Source organism: Limanda limanda, chromosome 6 (genome assembly GCF_963576545.1).
Source record: "Limanda limanda chromosome 6, fLimLim1.1, whole genome shotgun sequence".
Taxonomy (NCBI): domain Eukaryota; kingdom Metazoa; phylum Chordata; class Actinopteri; order Pleuronectiformes; family Pleuronectidae; genus Limanda; species Limanda limanda.
In genome coordinates, this window is record NC_083641.1 from 10,530,514 (window position 1) to 10,556,189 (window position 25,676).

Genomic DNA, 25,676 nt, shown 5'->3' on the forward strand with positions numbered 1-25,676 from the left:
GGCGTGGCTGGCTCCGGCTGATGCAGACGAGGCACACCTGCACTCAATCTAACCCAATCATCGCCTCCATATATACCTGGTCTTCTCAACACTTCGGCGCCAGATTATTCCGTCTTCGATGGTATTTAGTATATAGCTTAGTCTCGCCATGTTCTTGCCTCCCTGATTTCCGCTAACCTTTGTGTCCTCTTCAACCCAGAACTCTGTTGTGCTTCACCACCTGGATCTGCGACTCGCCGTGTACTCTGTCTGCTACGTGCTTGCACGCTACCTACTTGCTACCTGCCTGCAACCTGCCTGCTACCTGCCAGCTGCCTGCCGCTCATGTCTGCCAATAAACACCGTTACCTCCATACAATCCACTCTCCGTGTCTGCTTTGGGGTCCAACCTCTACTAAACCTTAACACATCACAACACAGACATGCTAACAATGTTAGCCAGCTGCTAGGTAGAGAAATACTCTCTACTGTTTCACGTGGTTGTAATTAAAACACATAACTAAAGGAATAGGGGTAAAGTAAATGGTATGTCCTCTACATACAGTTTTGCTATTCACACACACATTCATACCAGGATCTATGCACAGCACTTCCTCTACGACACATAAAATACACATTCCCAGTACAGCCGTTAATGGGAATTTGAGGTCCAGCATCTTGCAGAAAGAAATTTCGGCACACAAAAATGATATATAAGGTATCAAACTGCCGACCTTCTGGTTGGCCCATTCTACCTCCTGAGCCACAGCAACCCATAGAGGAGAAAGATAAATGAGCTAAATGCAAACAAATCTGCACTAAAAATAAAGATGATAAAACACATGACATAAAAAGCAATCTTTAAAATAGTATGTTCAGAATTTTTGGGTTTGAGATTCGCTGGCAGGAAATCTCATAATACGCCATGACTGAAAAGGCCTGGCCCTTCTATGTGAGTTCAATCGAGACATTCGATTACCATATCTATCAAGAGAAAAAAAAAATGACCCATACTTTTGTCTGCTCAGTAAGCAGCAGTTCTGGCCACAGTCAGCTTACTGGTGTGCCAGTGGCTGCTTGGGTTTCTGAGGAAGCTGCTGTTCCCACAGGTGTAGACCTACATACCACTGCATATGTGTGTGAGAGAATTAGAGAGAAGGGAGAGAGTGAGATGAAGGAGGTTCTTTTAGGACGGGCCTCACACCACTTCAACACACATCAGGCACACAACCACACATACCACACAACCACACATTAAGTCCAGACTTGCTTAAAGGTTGCAGAATACGTACAATTTATGCGTGGTTGCTACATATCACAAGATTTAGAGATTTTTTTCAGTCTTATCGAACACTTAAAGGGATAGTTCTCCAATGAAATTATTATTCACTCCTTATTTACTAACCACTATGCTGATGGAGAGGTGGGTGAAGTGTTTTGGTCCACAAAAAACGTTTTGAGTTTCAGGGGTGACAGCGCTGCAGCCAAATCCAATACAATTGAAGAAAAAGAGACCACTGATTAAAATGGAAAAAAACAACAGAAAAAAATGAAAATGCCTCCATACTGTTCCTGCGATGTCCTCCAAATATCTGTAAACCCAGACATTTAAAATTAGACTCAAAACAGCTTAATTTACACTATGTTTTTAGCTTAAATGTTTGCTGGGAACAAATGCATCTCAAGAGGAGGATATCAGGATAACAACACCATTTCAAGTTGGCTGCAACGTTGCCTACCCCTGAAACTCCAAAAGTGTTTTGTGGACTAAAACACTTCACCCAGCCCTCCACCAGCACAGTGGTGGGTATATAATGAGTACATTTTCATTTTTCAGGGAACTATCCCTTTCAAACATTTTACAGCACAAGTGGCTTTCACCAACACATTCCATACACAGTGCTTTCTCTATCACACACAAAAACAGCAATGAGATGTGGGACCCTAGACAAATAATTACAAAGTTCTTTAGACATATGAGTATGTGTAGAATAATCACCTTTTTAAGTAAATAATCTCAGAATAATACAAAGTATGACAGTCAATCCCTCAACACCAACATCCAGGAGCTGCAAATGTGGCTCAGGTTGTAGCACGCAGGCAGTTTGATTAAACTGCGATCAAATAAAAGTCATGCAGCTTTTAAGAGCTACTATGCCAACATGACAATCAATCCAAAACAAACCAGAAACACTGTCAACACAATCAGTGTGGCTGAAGAACAGGAAATGTAGAGTTTCTTTTAAACGTGTCTTTACAAGATGTGTGGTTATAACTTGCCTCAGTAAATAAATCATCAAACTACTACAGTTGATCTTGTTGCAGTTTTGGTACAAACAATGTTAAAATACAGAATCAGATTAAAGTCTTGGGTTTCATTTCTTTCAGTTTTCAGATGTGATCATTTACAAGCTGATATGGTGAATAGATTATTTACCAACACAATTTTTCATGACAGGCGATTCTATAAAGTGTTTGCAGTGATATAGCTACGGCAGGGTATTTAGGTCGTAAAAAGGAGACAATATTGTTGATATATTAAAAGAATAAAGAAAAAAACATGATTTGTCAAACAAGAAGGATGAAGAACCCTTGCTCGTTGGAGTTCCACTCATTCTGGATTAAACATTATGAATCAATATCATTGAATATCATACAGTTGTTACCAACATGCAGTGTCTTGCTTATTTGTCTCGCAATATTAAATTATTCTCATAAATGTATCACTTTTTCAGATTATATCAAAATGTTATTCACATATTAAAACTTTATTATTGTAAATTTACATCTTTTCTTCACGTAATATTACAACTTTACTCTCGAAATCTCAGATATCTTTTCCCTTTAAGTTGCCCTAATACTCATTGTGGATAGCTTATACCTAAATTAGACTTGAATGACACAGATGTGCCAATACTTGATTACTCCCATTACTTTGAAAAAAAACCTGAAACGTATGTATTTGGATTCCTTCTTGACTGCTACTGTGTACTTTAGTTTCCAAAGCTTGAATTATTGTTTCAAACCCTCAACTGAGTCAAACATGTAGATTAAAGGCTACTAGGGATTCAAAGAGAATCCTATGTAAACACTAAAAGGAGCTTTCTTTGGGAGCAGGCAAATTTCAGCTGGAATCATGTTAGAAATCAAACCTAACATGTTCAGACAGACGATGGTAGACCCTCTGGCCTGAGGTCTGTTGATCAAAGTGGGGAGTGATCAGAGGAATAAGAGAGATTCCTCACTAAAGCCCCACAGGCCGGATGCTAACCACTCCTTCAGGGTTCATCGTGACAGTGCAGCTCTGCACACAGGCATCAGACCATCTCTACTCAGTTTCATACTGATGAACAGAAGTCAGTGGCTTCAAGGAGTCACAGTCCCTGCATAAACTCAAGCTGTCAACTGAACCATCCTCAGAAGCACAATTTCTTATCAGATTTAACCTGGTGTGCTGTACAGAAACTGAGACCCAGAAGATTGTAATACTAGCATTTAGAAAAGCCACAAGTAGGAAAAGTATTGAGCATCTTCTTCTGCTAGTTTTCATTCCTACATTTATAGTTGTTTTGACTCCCAAAGATAACACTAGTTCTACAGTATGGTCACAAATTATGGGCTACAAAATGACAGACCGACTTTGACGAACATGAACCATCACAGCAGATGAAGTTAGCTTTGATGCTAACAGCAACTGCTCACTGGAATAAAAAAACAGTAGAGTCTTCTTGGGAATTGAAAAAAATATCACCAGGCTTTCAACAAGCTGGAGTAATACTGAAAGAGGTTTTGAAACTGTAGGCTCATATATGCAAAATGTTTTATTTACAGTTGATCCCAGGTATGTTTATAGTTGTACCTAAATGTTTTTTGAGAATTACAATTTAATCAAATGGGATTTTACATTTATATAATCACTAAATTAGTGGATCTAACTTTGATGTTGGCATGAAAAATGTCATTGTGGGGTTGAGGCTAATGTGCCATCAGTAATTGTACAACAAAGAGGAGACGAAAATGGCGGGAGACGAAAATGGCGAGCTGAGCAGACGCTTCCGACAAAGCTCCGTGCCACTTGGTGCAAATTTTCTCATTATCATGATAACAACCGGGCGCTATAAGACATTTTTGTTATTAACATAATAGGCTATGTCCTTGAAAAACTTTTGGCCACAGCTGGAGAGAGCCCACCGCTCACTCGCATCGAAACCAGATCCGAACAGGAGACCCAGGTTGCTGCTGCTGCGATTCCACGCGTTCAGAGACAAGCAGAGAGTCATGGAGGCGGCGCGACAGGCGAGCCAGGACAGTGGCTTAACCTACGACGGATCCAAGGTCTCTTTTTACAGCGATTTCTCCCCTACGGTGATGAAGAAACGCAAGGCATACGATGCAGTGAAACAGCGGCTTCGAGAGCGAGGGATGCCGTATGCTATGCTATTCCCGGCTACTCTCCAGGTGACACACGGAGGCTCCAAAAAGAGGTTTTTCACCCCGGATGAGGTACACGCCTTCGTTGAATCTCTGCCTGGATGTTAACTTTGCGGACAGCCGTAGTTCTTCCACTCAGGCTGGCAGATCATGCTCTTTTTTTTTTCTATATGTCGCTTTTTCTTGAGCACTCTGAACATTATGAACACAAGGGTGCCCACTTAACTGAGTGGCGCGGCTGCTCTTAACGTGAATATCGCGTTCCCACCTTATTACGCTCGCCTTTCGAATGGAGGACTTTTTTTTTTTTTTTTATTATTATTTTATTTTTTTGGCGTGCTTTTCATCATGTGCCATCGGTGCGCTCTTGGTGAGTTTGAAAGCCGTCTGTATGGTGAACAGTCCCTGTTTATTCGGGGAACGACCCTCAGTTTGTTTTTCTTTGTTGTTTATTTGTTTTGCTTGTTTAGTGTAGTTCATGTGTCTAGCTCAGGACATGACATGTATATAAGATTTTTGTGGAGGTATCAATGTGTCTCTATTCCTGCCAAGTGTGACTGTCCTGTGCATTCGATAATGAGGATCATGGGAGGCATATATAGGATGAACGTAGGCTTACTCTTCTATCCTGCCCTGGTGGCAAATAGTGTCTTATGGCCTTGTCTGATATTAAGATTTGTTCCTGGAACGTCCGTGGCCTCCAAAAATCTGTTAAGAGGACGGCAGTATTATCATTTTTGAAAAAGGAAAATGTTTCTATTGCATTCCTCCAGGAGACTCACCTGGAGGACAAGGATAATGTTAAATTGCTGAAGAGCTGGGTGGGGCACGTCTTTGCCACCTCATATTCCTCTTGCAGTAGGGGCGTTGCCATTTTGATTAGTAAAAGGCTGGCATTTAGGTCTCTTGAGTGTGTCAAAGACAGCCAGGGCCGGTATGTAATTGTTAAGGGAATACTCGCAAGGAAAGAGGTAACATTCATGAATTTATATTGTCCCCCAGTTTACTCCCCTGATTTTCTTTCAAAGGCTCTTGCAGTTTTTATGGAGTGGTCCTCAGAGGACTCTTTTGTGGGAGGGGATTTCAACTGTCACCTTAATCGCTTTCTTGACAAACTTCCATCTGACATTTCTCCCCCTTCTAAGCGAGCAAGGGTGCTCACTAATATATGTGCTGATATTGGATATTGTGATGTGTGGAGGCAGCTTCACCCTACTGACTTAGAGTTCACTTTTTTTCCGGCCCCACATAAAAGCCGCACCAGAATTGATTATATCTTTATCCCCTCCTCAAAAATGTCTCTTGCTCTATCATGTTCTATAGGTAATATTGTGTTGTCGGACCACGCCCCCCTCTATTTGGTGTATTCTCTCGCTGAGGACAGGGTAATGTCACGGTGTTGGAGATTTCAATCATACCTTCTCAAAGACAACAAGTTTATCTCCTATTTTACTTCAGAATTCAAGATTTTTTTATTCTATCAACTCACCGTCCACAGATAATCCCTCTATCCTCTGGGAGACGTGTAAGATATACCCTCGTGGACTGATTATGTCTTTTGCTGCGTCCAAGAGACGTGGGAAGAATGAACAGCGTAGACTTCTCGATTCTCGATTAGCTGAACTGGAGAAAAATCATATATCTAGTCCGAGTCCTGAGTTGCTTGAGGAGCTGTTACACGCGCGTACTGCACTGAATACTTTTCTCATTCAGGATTCTGAACAGTCCCTCAAATTGCCAGGCAGAAACTATATGAGTATGGGGACAAACCCGGGAGATATCTTGCCAATCTCGCAAAGAAGAGGGCAGATTCTCAAAATATAGTCTCTATTATTGATTCTAATGGTGTTAGATCATTTGATACTAGAACTATTAATAAAAACTTTGCATCATTTTACACCGACCTATATGGCTCTGAACAGCCGGATAATGCCTTGTCCCTTATGCGTCAGTTTTTTGCGGATTTAAGACTGCCCAAAGCTACGGATGATCAAAAATTACAACTAAATGCCCCAATTACTAGAGAGGAAGCGATATCTGCCTTGAAATCTATGCCGTCCGGTAAGGCCCCAGGGCCAGATGGGTTTGGCTGCGAGTTTTATAAAGAGTTTAGTGATACTCTTCTAGACCCTCTGTTGTCTATGCTCAATCATTCATTTGAAAATGGGATTCTACCTCAATCCCTTAGGGAGGCCAACATCTTTCTCATCCTTAAAAAAGGAAAAAGTCCAGACAGCTGTGCCTCTTACAGGCCGATAGCTTTACTTAACTCTGACCAAAAATTGCTTTCCAAAATTTTGGCCTTACGTCTGGAGAAGGTTCTGCCCCATATTGTCAAGGAAGACCAAACGGGTTTTGTCAAGGGCCGGGACTCCTGTGATAATGTGAGGAGGCTCCTTAACATCATTCAACTAACTCAAAACAGCAAGGACCCGGCCGTCGTGCTATCTCTCGACGCCGAGAAGGCATTTGACCGGTTCGAGTGGTCGTATTTATTCTATGCTCTGGAGGAATTTGGCCTAGGTGACAATTTTGTGAATTGGATTAGGGTTCTATATAACACTCCGACGGCAGCGGTTCTGACTAATGGGCTGAGATCCGATAACTTCCCTCTCCACCGCGGGAATAGGCAGGGTGACCCCCTTATTTTCTATTTTACTGTATCCACATGCCCACATTCTGTTGTTTCCCTTTATTTTTTTATTTTTTTGTCGTGCCTGAGCAGTTCTGTTTGTTTTGTGTTGTCTAAAAAATGTGTAATAAAAATATATAAAAAAACAAAAAACAAAGAGTAAACTTGATTTACTTGCAAACAAGAAATACCCCCTAAAACTGCACTGTAATGAAGGTGAATCACATGAATTCTCTTAGATTAGATTGATTAGATTTTAAGATTAATCAATTCACCAACAAAATAATTTGTATATGAATAAACTATAACAGTAATGGTTTGCTCCAGCCTTAAACATCAGAATTGTATTAGAAGGCGAACATCAGCCGCTTGTTCCATTTCATGTTACGCTGTTGGTTACCACTCCCTGAGTCCCTACGATAAACACAGCTGTTTCACAGCCTGACAGTCTCAACCTTTCCACCTGTGAGTATGCAGAACAGTGTGGGTTGAGAGAAGAATGGAATAAAAGGCCTTTGTTGGAAAATGCTTAATGCTGATTTTCCCCATCACTAATGAAAGAAAGATGAGAAAAAAATCTAAATACAAGCTATGAGAGCTGGTTTGTTTCACATTTAAAATAATGACAAGTCCGGAAGTTGTTTGCCTAACAGCTGCTTTAGCCACTCCCTTATCAAACCCAAACATTACAGTACATGCACACATTTCAATCATTTTCAGGCTGTAAACACACTTCAGCTCAAGCACCAATTTGTACAGATGTGTAGTAGCTCTAAATATGTTTACCACTTATATAACATACAGGGTCAATCTGTCATCTTTACGACATTTATGAGAAAAGTGTGAGAAACCCACACTCATTTTCGCCCACAGAGATGTGAAAGCAAGTTTTACAGAGAGATGCTCTGTTAACAGCTCGACTCACAGAGAGACAGGAAGAGAAAGAGACAAGGCAGTGCGCAACACACCCACGCAACACAGCACTGCGCATACTTATACATCATGCAGCACATAATGTTTAACAATTAAACTTTAACTAAATGATTACACGATGGCCTAGAACATAACAGGTAATCATTATAAACATGTTATACAACAGAGATTATGAAGAATGGCCTGAACTTCATAGTCTAAGGAAGTGTTGACAGACCCTTCTCTGAATCAGAATATAATCTACTCTGATGGCAAAAACGGACTCCCAACAGTTTGCAGCAGCATATCATTTTACATGGTGCAGATTTGCTATGTAAAATTATGCATCTAAATTTCTGCTCTGCTAAAATGGAAAACGCATCTTCCAATTTATTATTAATTTATTTCCCTGTCCACACTATAGTTTCATACGTGTGTTTCAATATGTTTTTTTTTAGCATTTTTAAATTCAAATCCCTCTTTAACCTTTTACTTCAACATCATATAAAACGTAGGTGAGGTCAATTTATTCCTTTCAGCCTCCTTATCCTCCTGCTGTCGCTCCATATCTCCCTACAGCTGGGATGGTAAGATTCACTGATTCGCACTGGTGCACTGGCATAAACGTTCACAATGTAACTGCCCCAATTACAGAAGAATGGGTTGAACTAGAGATGCATTACTTTTTTATTCATTCATGTATGCTGTATACTTTATTTAATCTTTTGTGAATGGGTCCAGTTTTTCATCTTTTTGTCTCTTTAGGAAAAATATGTCACAAATAAAGACAGTAATTTCAACATTTTCTGGTGTGTTTGCACATGTTCTATAAAATGTTCTATAGTTAATCTGAATATTCAGCAACTGTCAAATAATACGATAATTTCATCATAAAAGATAAAAAATGGTGGACAGACACTGATTTGATTTAGAATTGATGGGATAATGAATTAATCGATTAAATGTGGGAGGACAACTCTGTGCTCTTAACATAGAAAATAGTTTGGCTCCTATATTAAGGGTTGAAGTCTTGTATATCACCTTTAACATTTTAAATGATTATTCCAAAGCTATATGAAGTGTTATTTCCATTGACCAGTCATACCTAGACATCCTGCATCTTTTATGCAGTGGGGCTTCATTGTTATCATGCAAGAGTATGACTTACAATTGAGAATGAGAACATAAACCCACTCCAATCCACATGAGGAAATATTTAGTAATTTATTTTTCACACTAAGTAACCTCCATATTATTCCATAGTAACCTTTAGAAAAAACTGTGACTAAAATGTCCTTTAGTGAAACAGAGATATGTCATGAAGGCATTAGGAATAAAATACAAAAATAAAAATCATTGATTTTACTATATTTTGGTCATTCCTATTTCATAATTAGAGATACTCGTTGTCTGACTAGCATCAGCTTCATACTGGCATCCATTAACAAGATGTTAGGAGTATATGAAGGGTTAATCTACAAAATGAGCACAGACACAAAGGTCTTTGGGAATACCATTGTATAAGAAAAGTAGTAACACTTGTTGTGCAGAGGGAGCTGCGTGAAATCTGATAAACATCCTTTAGTGATGTCACTTGAGTTAATGTCGGCTGTGTCTAAAGACTAAGTCTGAAAATGAAAAATATCTGGGGGCGTGGAGTTCGATAGAAACGAACATGCCAGACCGTTTGTAGTCTGCTCCTCACCTACACTCGAGGCTAGCCAAACAAAGCTATCTAGCCGTTAAAATAGCATAAAACACCTGATTTATTTTGCACTTTTGGAATACAGGAATAAGAACTTAACGAACATAACGAAAAAAACATAAACACAAACTGTAGATCACTGTGACAAATCGACCGATTTGAGTGAGTTATATATTCCCAGAGCAAAACAACATCTTAATAAACAATCTCACATAAAACGCACCAAAGCCACTCATTGTTCACCATTATCTCATATCAGTGCAGTGGTAATGTAAACCTGCATGTTTGGAATGGGCTGTTTGCTTGGCCGGCAGGAATGCTGGTTGCAGGTTTCTATATGAAACTGTAAAAGTTAACTGCTGTAACTGAGCTGCTGCAAGTTAAGACTGACTGCTGGATTCAGCCCACAGAACCCTGAAGCTGCACCACCGCGGCTGCACTTTTCAATGGGCCCTTAACAATACACAGACAGACAGACAGACAGACTGATGGACAGAGACTTCTGAAATCAGTAAGTTGTTAGTCATCTAGTAAAGAATTGAGAAAAAGATTTTTGTTTGTTTTTTGTTGCAAGATGTCAGAGGTTAACATCTCTGTATCTTGCGATACGCACATTTTCTAGCAACAGTACCAATAAAGCACACATAGCCACTACTTCACAGTACAGGGAAAACTGTCAGGCTGTTGTGTCACCAGACAATACAGCAGGTGGATGGGGGGTGGGGGTTTGGGGTCTCAGTGTAGCATGGTCCAGCAACACTTGTGTGTCTGCGGCTGCTGCTGCACACAGCAAGTGTTACAGTTCACATAAACATATCAGCACTGTGACTAGCATTGTAAAGGCTGCACACTTGTAGTGTGGACTGAAGTTCAGTCTATCTCTGTGAGTAACACTTTTTAGAAGATGAGGAGACGGACAAACAGGTAACTGCCACACACAACAAACCTGTAAGCAGCTGTCTCAACCAGTTGTCTTGACAGTGATGATGGTAGCTAATTTGGGTTGCTATGAGCCCCTCCCTGCTTTGTCTGACAACTGCTCAACATGATTTGTTCTGCCTGCTCCCATAGATTAATGTGACATATGTGAAAACAGGCCCTGATACCACCACACCAACTGCACCGACACCAGCTGACTCTCTCATCTCTCACATTTGCCTTTTATTACAGTCGAGACTGAGACTGTTAAGACACTAAGGTTCGTTGGTGGAAATTAAGCATCTACAAGACCTTTTTAACCCAAATTTATTTTCTTAAAATCTGATCTGATTAAACACATGCAGGTATTTAACTGCGATAATTAAACTCTTCTGGTCTCATGCTGTTTATCAGCTGTCCAGGAACCATAAACTGGCCCACCCATGTTAAAGGAAAAACACACACACACACACACACACACAAACACCACCCACTCACTGGAAGCCTCGTTCAGCTGAGAAGTTCTGTCACTGTGGGAAATCCCATGGCTGTTTGTCCTCTGACTGCATGCATCCTCACACTTCCTGTTTACAAATCTGGCAACACACACATTTGCAAGACAGCACACAAGCCAATGACCACACACACACACACACACACACACACACAAACACATCGATATACAAACAGGCGTATATATATATATGTGAACCGAAACGGATTTGTGAGGCAGATCACCACAGTAACCACAGAGGTAAAACAACAGGACTCTGTTCCTCTCTGTCTCACTGTTTCACTGCTTTAACACTGTCACAGTACAGGAAGACAGATAATAGAGTGGTTCCTAAACTTTTAGCAAGACTGCATGCGCAGGCGGACTGACACACATGGAGAGTACACACACACATGACACAGAGAGACTGGACAGGCACAGAGCGCGACAAAGCCAGAGAGCTGATTTGAGCTGCTACCAGAAAAGGTTATGTCCGGGGTAATAGCATGATTTTGGTATTAAAGAAGTTTAGTGTTGAGCGGGTGTCGTCTGGCTGTGTTGGGAGACTCAGGTTGGCAAAACATTTGATACCAACAATATATTGGGTGATATGAACTGGCAATAATTATCATAATAATATCATTATCAAACTCATAACAAACTACAAATTGTTCTAGACAGACTATTTCATGACACCATTTCGAACAGCAAGCGATTTTCTGCATTATTCTGTAAAAGGGGAGTTTTTATACCGGCACATAATGGAAAACATATACATAGAAACCGATGTGAAATGCTCATATTGGTTGACTTTTCTGAGCGAAGTCATGAATCAGTCCGACTCATGCGCATCCGTATGAGTTATAAGTTACCGTGACCTAAAAAATTTCGTCTAATCTCAACCCATAAAACTGATTTTAACATGAAATAGAAAAAAAACATGGATGTTTTGAAAATAAAAATGGCCAACACTTTCTATTCTGTATAGGCATTGGCAGATCCACTGTGTGTTTCTTCTCACACACTTTGCTTCTATACTAAGCCAACATTGTGCTGTGTGCGGCGGATGGGGATACAAACTTCCGTCCTCACAATAATAGAACTGATAATCTTTTTCCTGTTTTACTGTACATTGTTCCAGGGAGTCTCCAGCAGCTAGACAAACATACGCTACACTTTAGCCCCAACTGAGACGCTTTGGGATTCAAGCTGCTGATATTGTGACAATTTTAAATATGAATCGTCTTCTCTAGAACATCGCTCTTTGCCTCCTTGACAACAATTTTTAGAGTTACATGGAAACACACTCTGAATGTTAGCAGGCACACTAGAACCATGAAGCATTATGAATAGAAGAAATCATGGATGCATTCAGACTTCTGCATGGATGCTTGAGTTTAGCGTGCAGGGATGTAGATGCTCCACACTTTACATAATGGAACATTTTCTACATGATATATACAATCACTGCCACAGTTTAACTTCTAATTCAAATTTTTTTATCAATTATCTTATACATATCTAAATTTAGGTGTCCCTAATTCATCACTGTAAAGTAAATAAATAGTAATGGCTATGAAATGTTTATGCAATCAGCTTTCAGATCGGTTTCCTATAAGCCTCTGTTTCACTACACAATTCTCTCTGAACCGAAAACAGAAAAATTAAGACTCAATATACAGCACTATAAGGAACTAAGTCTGCCACATTCCAACCAATGCATTCAGAGGATTGCGCTTTTGTTTTCCCTTGACGCTATCGGGAGCTTTTCCCTGGTAGTGGCAATGGCAGATGTAAATATGAAAACACTACTTGTCCGAAGTTGAAGAGCTGGAGTTGGAGTTGGAGGAGGCAAAGAAGGCGAAGATTGAATCCCACCCTTGACTTTGGCCTTCTCTGATTGGTTTGAAGGGCAAGGTTTGCTCAGACTATTTAGAGGAGAAATTCTCTGGATTACCGGCAAGAAGTTCAATAAGTCTTGATGGCACTTCTAATTATAACAATATTTCTAGCATATTTCATGGAAAAATGTATTTGAAAAAAGTTAGTAACGTTAGCTTTACATTAAAAATCTTGCCCATGCAGTCTGGATAAAGGGCTAGTGTTGACATGAAATGTCAAAGGTCATACATTTATATCCAAGATGTCTGCAAATGAGACAAACCAAAGCTTATATATAAATCTTAAAATGATTCCCCATCATATGACGTTATGTGATTATATGATTATTATGAACCAACACTTCGTCATCCTTGGTTATAAATTACATAATTACGAAATGGCAGTAGAGGAACCTTCACCATTGCCTGATTTGGGTATATACAGGGCATGTGCAGGATCCACCCTCTGATACTTATCATTAATCAAACTGACCATTTTGGTTCCAAACAAACTGGTAAATGGAAAGGGAGACTGACACAGTCTCAACAAGAACACAACATGACAAGAGCATTTTAAGCTTCCTGAACGAGGCATGGAGGAGTTAAGCTTTGGCTCTACAGTGAAATGACGTGTGCTTCTTGGCCAGCTCTGCCTCCAGGAAATGTTTGTCGAGCTAAAACTCTAATCTCCTCAGTAATAAGAAGAGATTCAGCCCGTTTGTTAAATGAACTTTGTGTTGGTGTCTTCGGGGAAACAATAAGCGCCTTTCTCCACGGCTCATTTCTGTGTTGTTTGTCCTTACAGCTCATTAAACCTAATTTTTCCTTGTTGGAGAAAGACTACAGACGCTGGGGCCACCCAGGCCCACCCCCTGTTCACTGTTAAGACAACGTGTTCACTCTCTGATTCAACTCCAATTCCAAATGTACACACAGACACACACACATTCACACACACACAGACACACAGACACACACACACACATACTAATGGATAGCATGAGAATCTCATTCATATTCCACTGTTAAAAGCTTGATATTGACAAACAGCCATTTTCCTCCCTGGCCCTTATCAACAACCAGAACCACAGCTCCACTTGTGTCATCACTGGGTGGTCTGCTGCTATACTGCAACTAAGATCAGAATACTCCATATGTCTTCATTATATTATTGCTCATTAGGAGTATGATCATATTCTGGTCAAGGTAATCAGAAAATTCTGTTGATCAGATTGTTCAGATTATTGTCTGATTCAGAATACTTGGTGTTCATGTAAACGCAGTCGCTGAGTCAATTAAGTTCTTTCCCTGCAGCAAATGGCGTCAGTTTTGTTGCCATACAACCAAAAACAATAAGCTTAAATGAGCTGAAAAAGCTGTGTGACGTTTCAAAGTAGCGTGACTGTTCATCATTATGGGTGAACCCCATTCACATTAAAATGCAGTTTATATTAGTATCTCCGTGAAAAAACAGTAGTATGTTCACACACTGACGTTTAATAAAGTCAGTGAGCAGAAGCCAGTCAGCCAGGTTGAGGTTGTGTGAGAGAACACACGACACAGTTTAATAATGCTGCTCCAGCACTCAACAGATCACGTACAGCTCTTGGAGAAAATGGAGAGAGACAAGACTCAGGATGCATGATGTAATTAATGAGAAGTGTGCACACGCCAAGACAAGCTCAAGATAATCACAGACAACAGTGGAGACCAAAGATTATTGTTCTCAAAAATGAACCAATTAAAAGCTGGTCCTTCATCACACCTGACTACTGCATTAATACTAGGATGGCAGCCCTATCCTGGTCTCTCACTATATACCATGCCATGAAAATCAATGCTCACCGTACTATGTACATTTGTTTATCACTGATATGAACCTGGCTGGCCTCATAGCTGTCAGACCATCTCAACATCCCTTCCTGAACCCTACATGCTCTTCCTCCATTGCTCTTCTGGGTATTAAGAAAGGTGCAATAGAATAAAGTGTATTATTATCATTATTGGAATAAAATGCAGTTAATCTTACTTGCGTAACACATGCATATCTCTTCTTCTTGACTGCACACACACAGACATGTACACAAAATGGCTCCATGCTATAGTTGAGAAGAAAACTTTGGATCCCACAAAGGAGGGAACACTTTAAACATGGTCCTTCAACTTGCAGAATACATAAGGTTTTTAACGTTAAAGCCCTGACAAAAACCTGTCAACTGTCAAATAGAAAAACAGACAGAGAGACGGACGGATGGATTGGTTGTGGATGCAGAGTACATGCGCTAAACACACTTCTTCCCACGCAGCATATGGAAGCATAAAAATTAACCAGAGGATCTAACATATGCTGGATGAGGGGCAGCAGTAGTGGAGCATACAGGTACATGTTCTTGTAGATTATTTATACATAAATGCTTTCTAAAATATACAATGGAAATCATTACCACCTAACACCAAACACCTCCCTTGAGGGATTACTGAGACACACGAACAACAACAGCAAACAACAACAGCAAAATACAGTATATTGATCTCACCAGTGTACTGACGACACACCAACTCAGTCAATCACACACTTTAAGCCTTCAGTTAATACATACATTTAGTTCTACTATTATATGCTTTTATCTGTCTTTAGAAATTGAAATTAAATTATTAATTTTCTTTAAACTCATATCATTCCCAGATCCTCTAATCTTTCTCTACCCCGCAATGTCTTCTGGTATCAACATGCAGTTGCAATATGCTACAATCTGCACACTTAAATAAAGAAGAATATATGAGTACCTCTTCATGAAAGGCTGAACAGTTTTTCCTGTCAAGATGCAGCACTTGCTTGTTCATGCAGCTAGAGATTAGATATCATGTAACATTAAAATTGAAGTGCAGTCGTGCAGGAGCTGCGTTTTATCTCTATATCAGTCTCAGGAAACAACAGATACATGTTATATTTGAATGAATTTGAACCTAAACTAAAATGAATTGCAATATTCTGTCTGACTTTAGGAAATATTCAATAACAGAAGCAGTAGTCACATCCAATCTGGCCTATAATTAATTGTGTCTCCAGATCCATTTTCCACCACAATCATTTCGATCCAGTCATGCAGCAGGATTAGTGGAGCGCAGTGGGAGAGAGAATGGAGCAGGAAGCCGGTCCAAGATGAAGAAGCTTCCTGTCGTGTCTCAGCGAAGTGAGTGTGAGTGTGAAGGCAGACGGCAGCAGCTCGAGGAAGCTGGCTGCTGGAGCTGCTCCAGTCGCTGTATTGGCAAAGGTTGTACAGGCACAGATGGCTCAGTCATTACTGAATACACACACACACACACACCACACACATGCAAACAGCAGCAAACATGTACCAAAAGTGAAATAGTGCCTATGAATAAACACACACACACACACACACACACACACACACACACACACACACACACACACACACACACACATTAAATTAGGCATGAGATTGAGATTGAATCTACGTTAGTTCCTGATCCCCTCAACACTGTAGTGGCCTGCTTACAAAAACAAATGGCAACTGTGTTCACAGATTATTGTGGGTGTACTTGCTTTTAGTATCTCTGTGGGACCTAATCCAGTATAAACACTGACCTTGTCTGGACCGGTAAACCTCATTGGGACCAAAGCTCAGTCCTGATGGGGCAAAACTACATTTTTCTGAGGGCCTGGCTAGGTAAGTGGTAAGATGTGACTTGTGCTTAGGTTAACATCAATGCAAGGTCTATTTGTGTGTGTGTGTGTGTGTGCGCGCCTGTGGTGTGTGTGTGTGCGGGGCTAGTTGGATCTATTCATTCTGCTAAAGGAAAAGAGAGAACTTTTTGCTTTAACAGAGCAGAAGCACAATCTGCCTTCTTTCCACCAGACAGTTGCACGGTTTAAGAGTTTCAGCTTTGCACAGTAGAAATGTTTTTTAAAAGGACACGAAAGAGAAAATAAATATTTAAAATGTGCAGGAGAGCATGGATATGTGTTCATGAGCAGCTGCAGCAACAGTTTGATGCTGTTGTTTGTAGAGAACTCGACTGCAGCTGCAGAGAGTTGATGTTTTACACAGTGAGTTTCAGCAGGGACAACCTATTGAAAATCTCCCTGTAGGTGACCAGTGCATTACATTTTTACAATGAATATTTAATAAACTGGCCCACAAGGATACACATCACTTTAAAGGTTGCCCCGGCAACAACGGAGAGGCTGACTCACGTTTTGGAACAGCGCTGCACAGATGGGCCCAATGTCATATCATTATTGATTTCCAAGCAAGTGGATATTTGGTGTTTTCTTTTATTATTTCATTGGGATTATTTTTTGTTTTGTTAACTAAAAAATATTTTGCTTTGGTCTGGTGGGGATTCTTCTTGGAATTGCAGCTCATCAGGCTTGTACAACTATAAATGAAAACCTTGCATTATAACTTATCACACCTGGAGATGACTAACTTTCTATTCCACACAGGTCTGAACACAATAGTGATGCGTGGATTGCAATTTTTCCCTGCAGAGTGAGCCGCAAGTCGGGTGTGTAGGGTATAAAAATTACCCTTTCTGATAATAGCGAATGGGTTTGGGTGGATGAAATGGGCAAATTGGAAAAGTCATCACTGGATATTTGCTTTCTTTTAGGAGAAACAAGGCCGCTCATTCTCAAAGTTGCAGCACCTTGCAAAGACAATATTCTGCATTCCTGCAAGGTGCACTGCAAGCAACTCAGCTGAGGTGGAGTCGGCAAAATCCTGCCATAGTGGAAGATATTTTTTTTATCTTTGAAATGTTCATGCGGGTGCCTTGTAAAATTTGCAGCTCTCTGTCAGAGGTGTGAGTTTTTTTAATGCTTCATTTTGGGTTTGTGGGATTGTGGATTGTTGCTAATGTTAGTGTTTGCTTATATTGTCTATATTGCGTATACTATCAAAGTCCTGAGCCGAGCAGACAGAAGCAGTTGGGTGCTTTACAGAGGGAGGCAGGGGACAGCTGTCAATCCCAGCAGCCCCTAGGCCTAAATATGAAGCCTGCTCCAGACACAGCAGCTGTAGGCAGGCAGCTGTCCTAAGAGCGGCTTACTGAGGTCTGACAGACACATGGGACTGATATCAGACATTTATTAAAAATCTGACAACAGCCCGCCAGCATATGTGTGTTGACATCAACCTCTTTAAATAATGATTTTTAATAAGAGTTTGTGAAATATTGCAAAAAGGTAAAGAAAAAGTGACAAAGTGCAGCGGAAACTGATTTACCAGCGGATTATTGATGACATTCAATAAGCCCATGACTCTAGCGTCCAGTAAAGCCTCCACCTCCATGGAAAAATTATCTGAAACGTCACTTTTCCTGAATTTTCCTCCACATTCAGTTGATTCAGGTTTGACTGAACAAAGGTCTTCTGGTTCTAAGAATCAAACACAGAAGAAATGAAGAAGAGCCAGATGAACACTGTGGGTATTAACCTCTATGCACAAGATCTTGAAAGGCATGAAAGAACATTTTAAACAAACTATTATTAGTAGATCTTTTCGTTTTTGGGAATGGGATTTAATTGCAGATAATTTGTAATGCAAACCCTGCAGTGCCACTACCTTGAATTTCAAAGTGTCTTTTGGGGATATTTGAGTAATGGCTCCATAATCTGATAGCGCTGTCTCTTTCCTTGCTTCTGGACACAGCTTCAAATGAACCATGATATGATCACCAAGCTCCAGTGGAAGTGCACTAGTAACCGAAGGAAGCTATATCCAGACAGTGATGCACCTCTCTTGTTTCAGGAAGGAGACTAATGACATTTATATGACCTTGTTAGACGCTCCCTGCTGAGCCAGACATATAATGATGACACAGCAAATGAAATAATAGGTATATTCTTATGACTTTACAACCTACTTCAAACAGTTTCAAAGAGCTGAAACCAATTTGTGAAGGCAGAATGGAAATGTTCTGTGGGGGAAAAATCATATTCATATGCGTTTCAAAGATACAGGGATTTAAAAAAAGGGAATGATTAAATAATTCATGAGAGTTGCTAACTCCACAGCACTTCAGTTTTTCCAAAGCTGGGATATTCTATATGCGACTCTCAGATGTACCAGCGGAGAACCCACATACTATATGTAGACATTTTCTTTTCCTCTTTCAAATCAGCAAATTTGCAATGCTTGAGCTGAGCTATACAGAAAACACATTTCCTCTGTTGACAGCTGTTGTGAAATGGTAGGAAAGACATCAAATCAGCACCGGGGAGGCGCAGTGCAAAGATGGCGCACACAGTCAGTGTATATAGGTTGAGTGTTCATCTGGCACAATGTTTTCAGATGCACCTCTGAGCTGCAAAGGATACACAAGTTGTGCATTACAGTTCTGTGTGACAGTATACAGTTTTACGACCAGTCTGGCAGTTTATCTACACAGGAAGTGAGTGGGTGACCATCTGACAGAGCTTAGGAACTTCAATCTTGCTTCATGAACTAAAAAAACAACTACATGTTGAGCTTAAATAAAGCTGCATAAACAGTATCACAAAGGTTACAAGTTTTCTTCTGCAGCTCTAAAACTTTGGGTGAATAAATACTGCATTGGTACATTTATGCAATGCGCTGCAATGCCAATTCAGTCAAATGTTCACTGCTTTTAAGAGCGTCATGGCACTCTTTGTGTTACTTAGGGTTACAACGCCAAGAGAAGATGGCACTTACAAGAGAAGATGGCACAGTTTCAGAGTACTAACTTGAATTATTAAGCTAAAACTTAGTATCCCAAATCACTGATCCCATCATACTAACGAGACAGAGTGGAGACAGTGTGGAGAGAGAAAAAAATCCATCACTCCTTATCTGTTTTATTTTAATTTCAATCTGTCCGTCTAATAATATCTTGTGCAAATAAAAAACCCAGAAATACAGACACAATTGGATCCTGATGATTTGTCTAAAAGTAATCAGGAGATGAAATATCCCCCGGCACAAACAATATTCTAAGATCAGATGTCTTGGTGGTTTTACACCTGAAGTCGTAATATTTCCCCCATGAAACCCAAACAACAAATGACACCACTTCAATACCCGATTAATATAATAATGAACGTACATTTCATTGTAATGCTACAGTAGTCTGTGCATCCGATGTTAGACATCCATATACTTTGCTGCACACTACTATTGGACCAATCTATGAATTACTTTCACACTAATGAAACAAAGGGTATGGGCAACAAGCATTATTTGGGCGCCTCTTGTACAGCAGATATCCAGGCCAAGACTCTGTCTTAAGTGTTTGCCATACATCGTTTATGAACGTCTCCAAACAGAACACAAACAGTGATACTATCAGTAGGTGTTTTAGGCCCAAACAATATTTTGACTATTATATATAAACAGCTATCCACAATTCCGCAAATGAATGCAGCTCAATTAAAAGGCTGATAGCCGATGCTTTTCGGTCAATGAGTTCCATCTCTTTTTCTCTCCATTCCGACTATTTACCTGCGGGCAACCAAAGCCTGCTCAAACATGATTGATCCATTTTGCTACATTTTTTACGCCATAACTACAGAGACTGTGCAGTGGGCTTTGAGCACTTCCAAGGTTACATTCAACTCAATACAGTCCCTGAACTGCTCTTGTGTAATGCACACAGAGCACAAGAGTCGCTGCACTAATTGCTGCAGCGTGAGACAGTGTGAGAAGTTCACAGACATGATTATATCTCCATAACATTATCTTCACCCACAAGTACGTGTCTCTTCTCTTCAACAAGGACCACAGTGGAAATGATGGGCATCTTCTCATGTGGAGAATCTTCTCAATATAACCTAATTCTAAATCTAAAATCTAAAACTCAGATCTGATTGAACTGAAATTATCTTATAAATTGTCAATGATGCACCCTCTCTCATCAATCTGTGCCAACCGGCAGCGACATTTAAGCAGCCTGCAGGCTATTTTTGTAAAAACAAGCATGACTCTGTTTGTTTCATGTATAATTGATCATTACGTTATAGGAGTTTTCCGACTTGCACAAGACTATCATTTACAAAGTCAGAGAGATGCACCTTATGACTCGCTGGAAGCCTTTTCTCTCCAGAGAGTTGAATAATGTGTGCATTGATTTTGTCTTCAGTGGGATTTAACCTGCAGTTGATGTGCAGCAGACCTGAAGTAATTTCCTGGCTCCATGATGATGGAAATGCCAACTGTTAATAATGGAAAGATTTTTTTTAATCAGAATTATGTAGATTATGTATTATATATACTTTATATACTAATCTGTAGATCTGATTTCTTTCAGAATTAGTTCAAACTAAGCATCATTTTTGAAAATGCATGACAGCGTTTCTATTTGGTCTTTGATGAACATGCCTTATGAAGAATTAGGAAGAACATGATGTTCGCTCTTCCACTTGCAGAAAATGTTAATATTAAGAGGCATGAGGGTTAAAGAAGTTTGCCTTGATAAAATATACAGTAGTTTAAAAAGTTCCTTTAGAGTTGTGATGGGAATTGCGGCTTTTTGAAGGGAGCTTTGTTTCTTTCCAAACGTGATTCCAATGCTGAATTTGTTTCCCAGTACAACCCTGCGTAAAGGGGAATTAATTTAGGGAAGGCAGTGAGCACAACAATAAAAAATTTGAAACTGACTTTGTTTCCATAATTTGTCCCAAATAGCACTTGAATATAATTAGATTGTTACCAAATGTAACTTCGCCATTCAGGAACTTTCAGTAGTCTTCAGTAGGGATTGCCCCAAAGAAACATCAGATAAATGTCATCTTTCTACACAACAGAACCAGGACACCTGAAGTTGGTCAGAAAATTTAGTGGGTCAACCTCGAGACAGGAAAAAAGAGAGACAGCCAGCCAGAGAAAGGGGATTAATAAGTGGCCTTGTCCAGGCCAAGTAGTCGTGGGCTGATATAAAAGAGGTTGTGGCTTCCCTGCGGGAGTGTGTTCTAGGCCAGACTGCTAGATGGCCTGCCTGGGGGCCTGTCGTCGTCTGCTGTGTCCATTCAGCAAACCACAGCACACTTTCAAACGCTTATGCACTCTTCACAAGTGACATCTGTCTGGGTGAAGGGGTGGAGGGGCCTCCAATGCTGAGTGTATAAACTACAGAAAAAGAGAAGTCCTGTAATACTTCCTCACCAACTTCAAATAATACGGATAAAAATAGCTTTGCATAATTTTGCTAATTAATGTGAAACAAAGCTGATTCCACCATAGACCGGTTATGAAAGCTTTTCCATCTGCTGCTCTGACCAAAATGAGTCAGAGAGGTCATTCCTTGGAAAATGCTCTAATACACAGGAAGTGATGTTTTTTACATTAATGGATAGTGATGAATTGACTTGCCAATAGCTAGTTACTGTAGAAATAGCAACACTGGTGAATATGCCAAGCAATCAATGATAAGAAATTCCAGTGAAGAAATGCCAAAGACATAGCAACTTAAACACAGCATCGTAGTTACATAGTGTGTACATCAGAGAGTATTTACATTATATTTTTTCTCAATTGTAAAATGTATCACACAGTTTACAATTGTAAAATGTGTCACAATGTTAGTAGTTAAAGTTCTTATTTTTCAGGCAGAATTACATCATTGCAGTTGTCATTATTAGACCAGCAACAATTCAAATCAGAAACATTTTAGTAATTTCTTCAGCAAAAATATTCACGGATTCTAGCTGCGCAAATATTAAAAACATCACCTTGGTTTGTGGGGAAATATAACAGCATTCACTAATTTTTGGCATTTTATTGAGAAAACAATATATCAATGAATTGAGAAATAAAAAGAGTGCTAAAAGTAAAGTGTAAATTTCATACATGGGTAAACACGGTCTCCCATCATTGTTGGATACATTATGCAGCTGTATACAGCAGAAACCTCTGATAAATCCATCGAACACCATCTGTTCTGTATCCAGCAGTAAAAGTGGAACTTCATCACTTAGTCTGAATAAAAGTTACTTATTATTACTGTATCTGCTGGATGTGTGATTGTTTCTGAACATGTTTGCGAAAATAACCCTATAACAATAAAAAAATGTACGTAATGCAATATGTTGTGTATTCAACTTATTCGGCTGATTCCGGAAAAACTAGTTTCAGCTATAAAAAGCCTCTCAGCAGGTGCAAAGTATTTGCATCTAAGGTTACTGACTTAATTATTTTGGTTCTACCGGGTACTGATTTATGCTAAATTAAACTGTGGCAATATTGTGGACTGCATTCTATTTAAAGGGAAAGATTAGAATACAAAAAGTACAGTATTGCTGACAACGACATAAAATGCAATGGTACCCAACTCATGAGTGAGTTAGTTAACATTACCAATTTAACCTGACAACAGAACACAAAATAGCACTGCATGTTTGTATGTTACAGATACAAATCCTTATTGCTGCTTTTACATTATTACCTTGTTCTGCCCCAGACTTATGTCTTACCTCACTGTCTCAGTCCATTCAGTCAGTCAGTAACCTAAAATCATTGCCAGGAATCCATTCATGGATTAACCAGTGACAGAGCTGACACTATCGACCTCTACTTCATGAACAGATGTGATTTAAGCAAGTCCTCATTTCTACCTCTGACAGACAACCGACCACAGAACATTTGTGAATACATCAACCGCGGATATATCCCACAGACTAAAAGATCCGACCAGCTGTACTCTGCTGCTGCGTGTATAGCTTGTAGTGTGACCTGCTGCTTTCCTTGTTGGTGGTATACAGTAGACAGTAGTGTTGTGTTTACAGTGAGAGCCTGTAGCCAACAAGACAGATATGAACTCACTGATCTGGAGAGGCGAAAAGACAGTCCCTCCATTCAGCAGCAGCAGAGGACACTGGGTGATTCCCCTCCACACACACACGTGTTTGTACAGCTATCTTAGTGAGGACACTTATTGGCATAATGCATTCCGCAGCCCCTTATCGGAACCCTAACCATCCAAACTAAATACCTAACCCTAACCCTTAAGCTAACCTTAACCTAATTCTAAACCCGACCCTAAAACAAAGTCATAACCCCCAAGCAGTCCATAGAAGAGGGGGGGGGGGTTCACAAGGTGAGGACCGGCCGAAATGTCCTCTCTTTGCCAAAATGTCCTCACTCCGTCGGTTGAGAGACTCGATCTGGTCCTCACAAAGATAGCTGTACAAGAGCACCACACACACAAGGAGTGTAATAGAGGACTTTTGGGGACTTTACATAGTCTTGCATTAGTTTTAAGGAGACTTGCCTGAACCCTAACTCTGACCCCACAAAAAAGATCATCTGTTTTATGATTGGGTAAATTACTTCTGTCCCCATATAACTGGACCCCAAAAGTAGCCTGTGACACACACACACACACACACACACACACACATACACACACACAGTCATGACTTCATGACTTCATGACTCCTAACTCTTTTCTGAACAGCTCACATATGACAGCTCGTCATGAACATGGCTGAAACGTTGACCCAGGTTCCAACTTATTTGACTGAACTGAGTTAGCAAACATTAAACATTCATCCAAACAAACTGTATGTCTCAACAAAGTTAATTTTGAGAACCGCAACTCTAACTGAGCCACAGAAAGTCACACACATTCGAAATGTGGGTGTGTTTTGATGCTAACTCCTCCACCTCTGTTAACTTTGACTGCTCCATTCCTGACAGCTCCACGATGCTTCTCTAGTCCTGAATGAATCTAAATCTGCTCCAACACACTGAACTATATATTTACTGTGGATGAATATACAGCTGTGTGTTGTGGGACGGCAGCAACTAGCGACACGGGGAAATAGCGAGTGTAGAGGAGGGATGCTGCGTGTGACCCGTCCGCTGTCTGCCACCACCACAGACCCGCTGCTCCATGCCCAGGTCAGGTCTCCGCACCCGCTGGGTCTTGCATGTCATCTTCCACACACACACACACACACAAACACACATGTGTATGTAACATGTCCGTGCATTCCGGTCAGGATACTCACGCCCTTGGTCTGGGGAAGCCCATGGACAGCAGCACGTCAAGGTTGGAGCCGCATTTCACTGAGCCCGCTCGGTTCTGCCGGAGCCTCCGCGGAAGGATCTTACTGTACAGGTCGTCTTTGGCAGCCATGGTCCAGCGGGTCGCCCCGAGCCCCCAGCACCGACAGTCCGAGCACCAGAGCGACCTCCGGCTAGTCCATCACAGTCAGCGGGTCCGCATGAGTGGAGGAGAGAGCGGCTGCTAGCAGAGCTACTCCGCCCACTGGAGGAGCAGCGAATGAGATCCACTGGTTCACGGAGCCTCAGCGCGGTTACACATGTGGATCAGGCCTGAGGGGAAGCTGCTGATATGATATATTCTCCAGAGTGGCCAGGTGGGTTCATCCTCAACTAACAGATACATGTATTAATTCAGAGGGATGTGCCAGTTTGCTCCAAGATCACAGCACACTATACAACTATTATAATATCATAACAGTATTAAGTCCAAAGAATATAAGTGAAGATAAAAATCTAAGTATACAGTGGATTATAGGTGACAACAAATAAAAAAGTAAATTGTGGCCCAAAACCTAGTAGAAATAACAATGGACATGGAAACAAAGTAAATAAGTGACTTACTTGAGACAGTAAACTAATACTAAAGTGGCAGTAAGTAGTAATGATAATAGGAGTAGGTAATATGTGTATTACACATGATAGGGAACATAATATGATGAACAATCTGTAATAT

At 40.4% G+C, this 25,676-nt stretch overlaps 1 protein-coding gene across 1 annotated transcript in view; it reads right to left on the reverse strand.

Moving 5' to 3' along the window:
- ubash3bb (ubiquitin associated and SH3 domain containing Bb) overlaps nt 1-25,103 on the reverse strand; it is a 43,782-nt gene extending 18,679 nt beyond the window's left edge. The window contains exon 1 of the mRNA XM_061073142.1: nt 24,946-25,103. Coding sequence (XP_060929125.1) covers nt 24,946-25,073 — 128 coding nt within the window. The 5' untranslated portion in view covers nt 25,074-25,103. The remainder of the gene's footprint in view (nt 1-24,945) is intronic.
- Nucleotides 25,104-25,676: the final 573 nt, after the last annotated feature.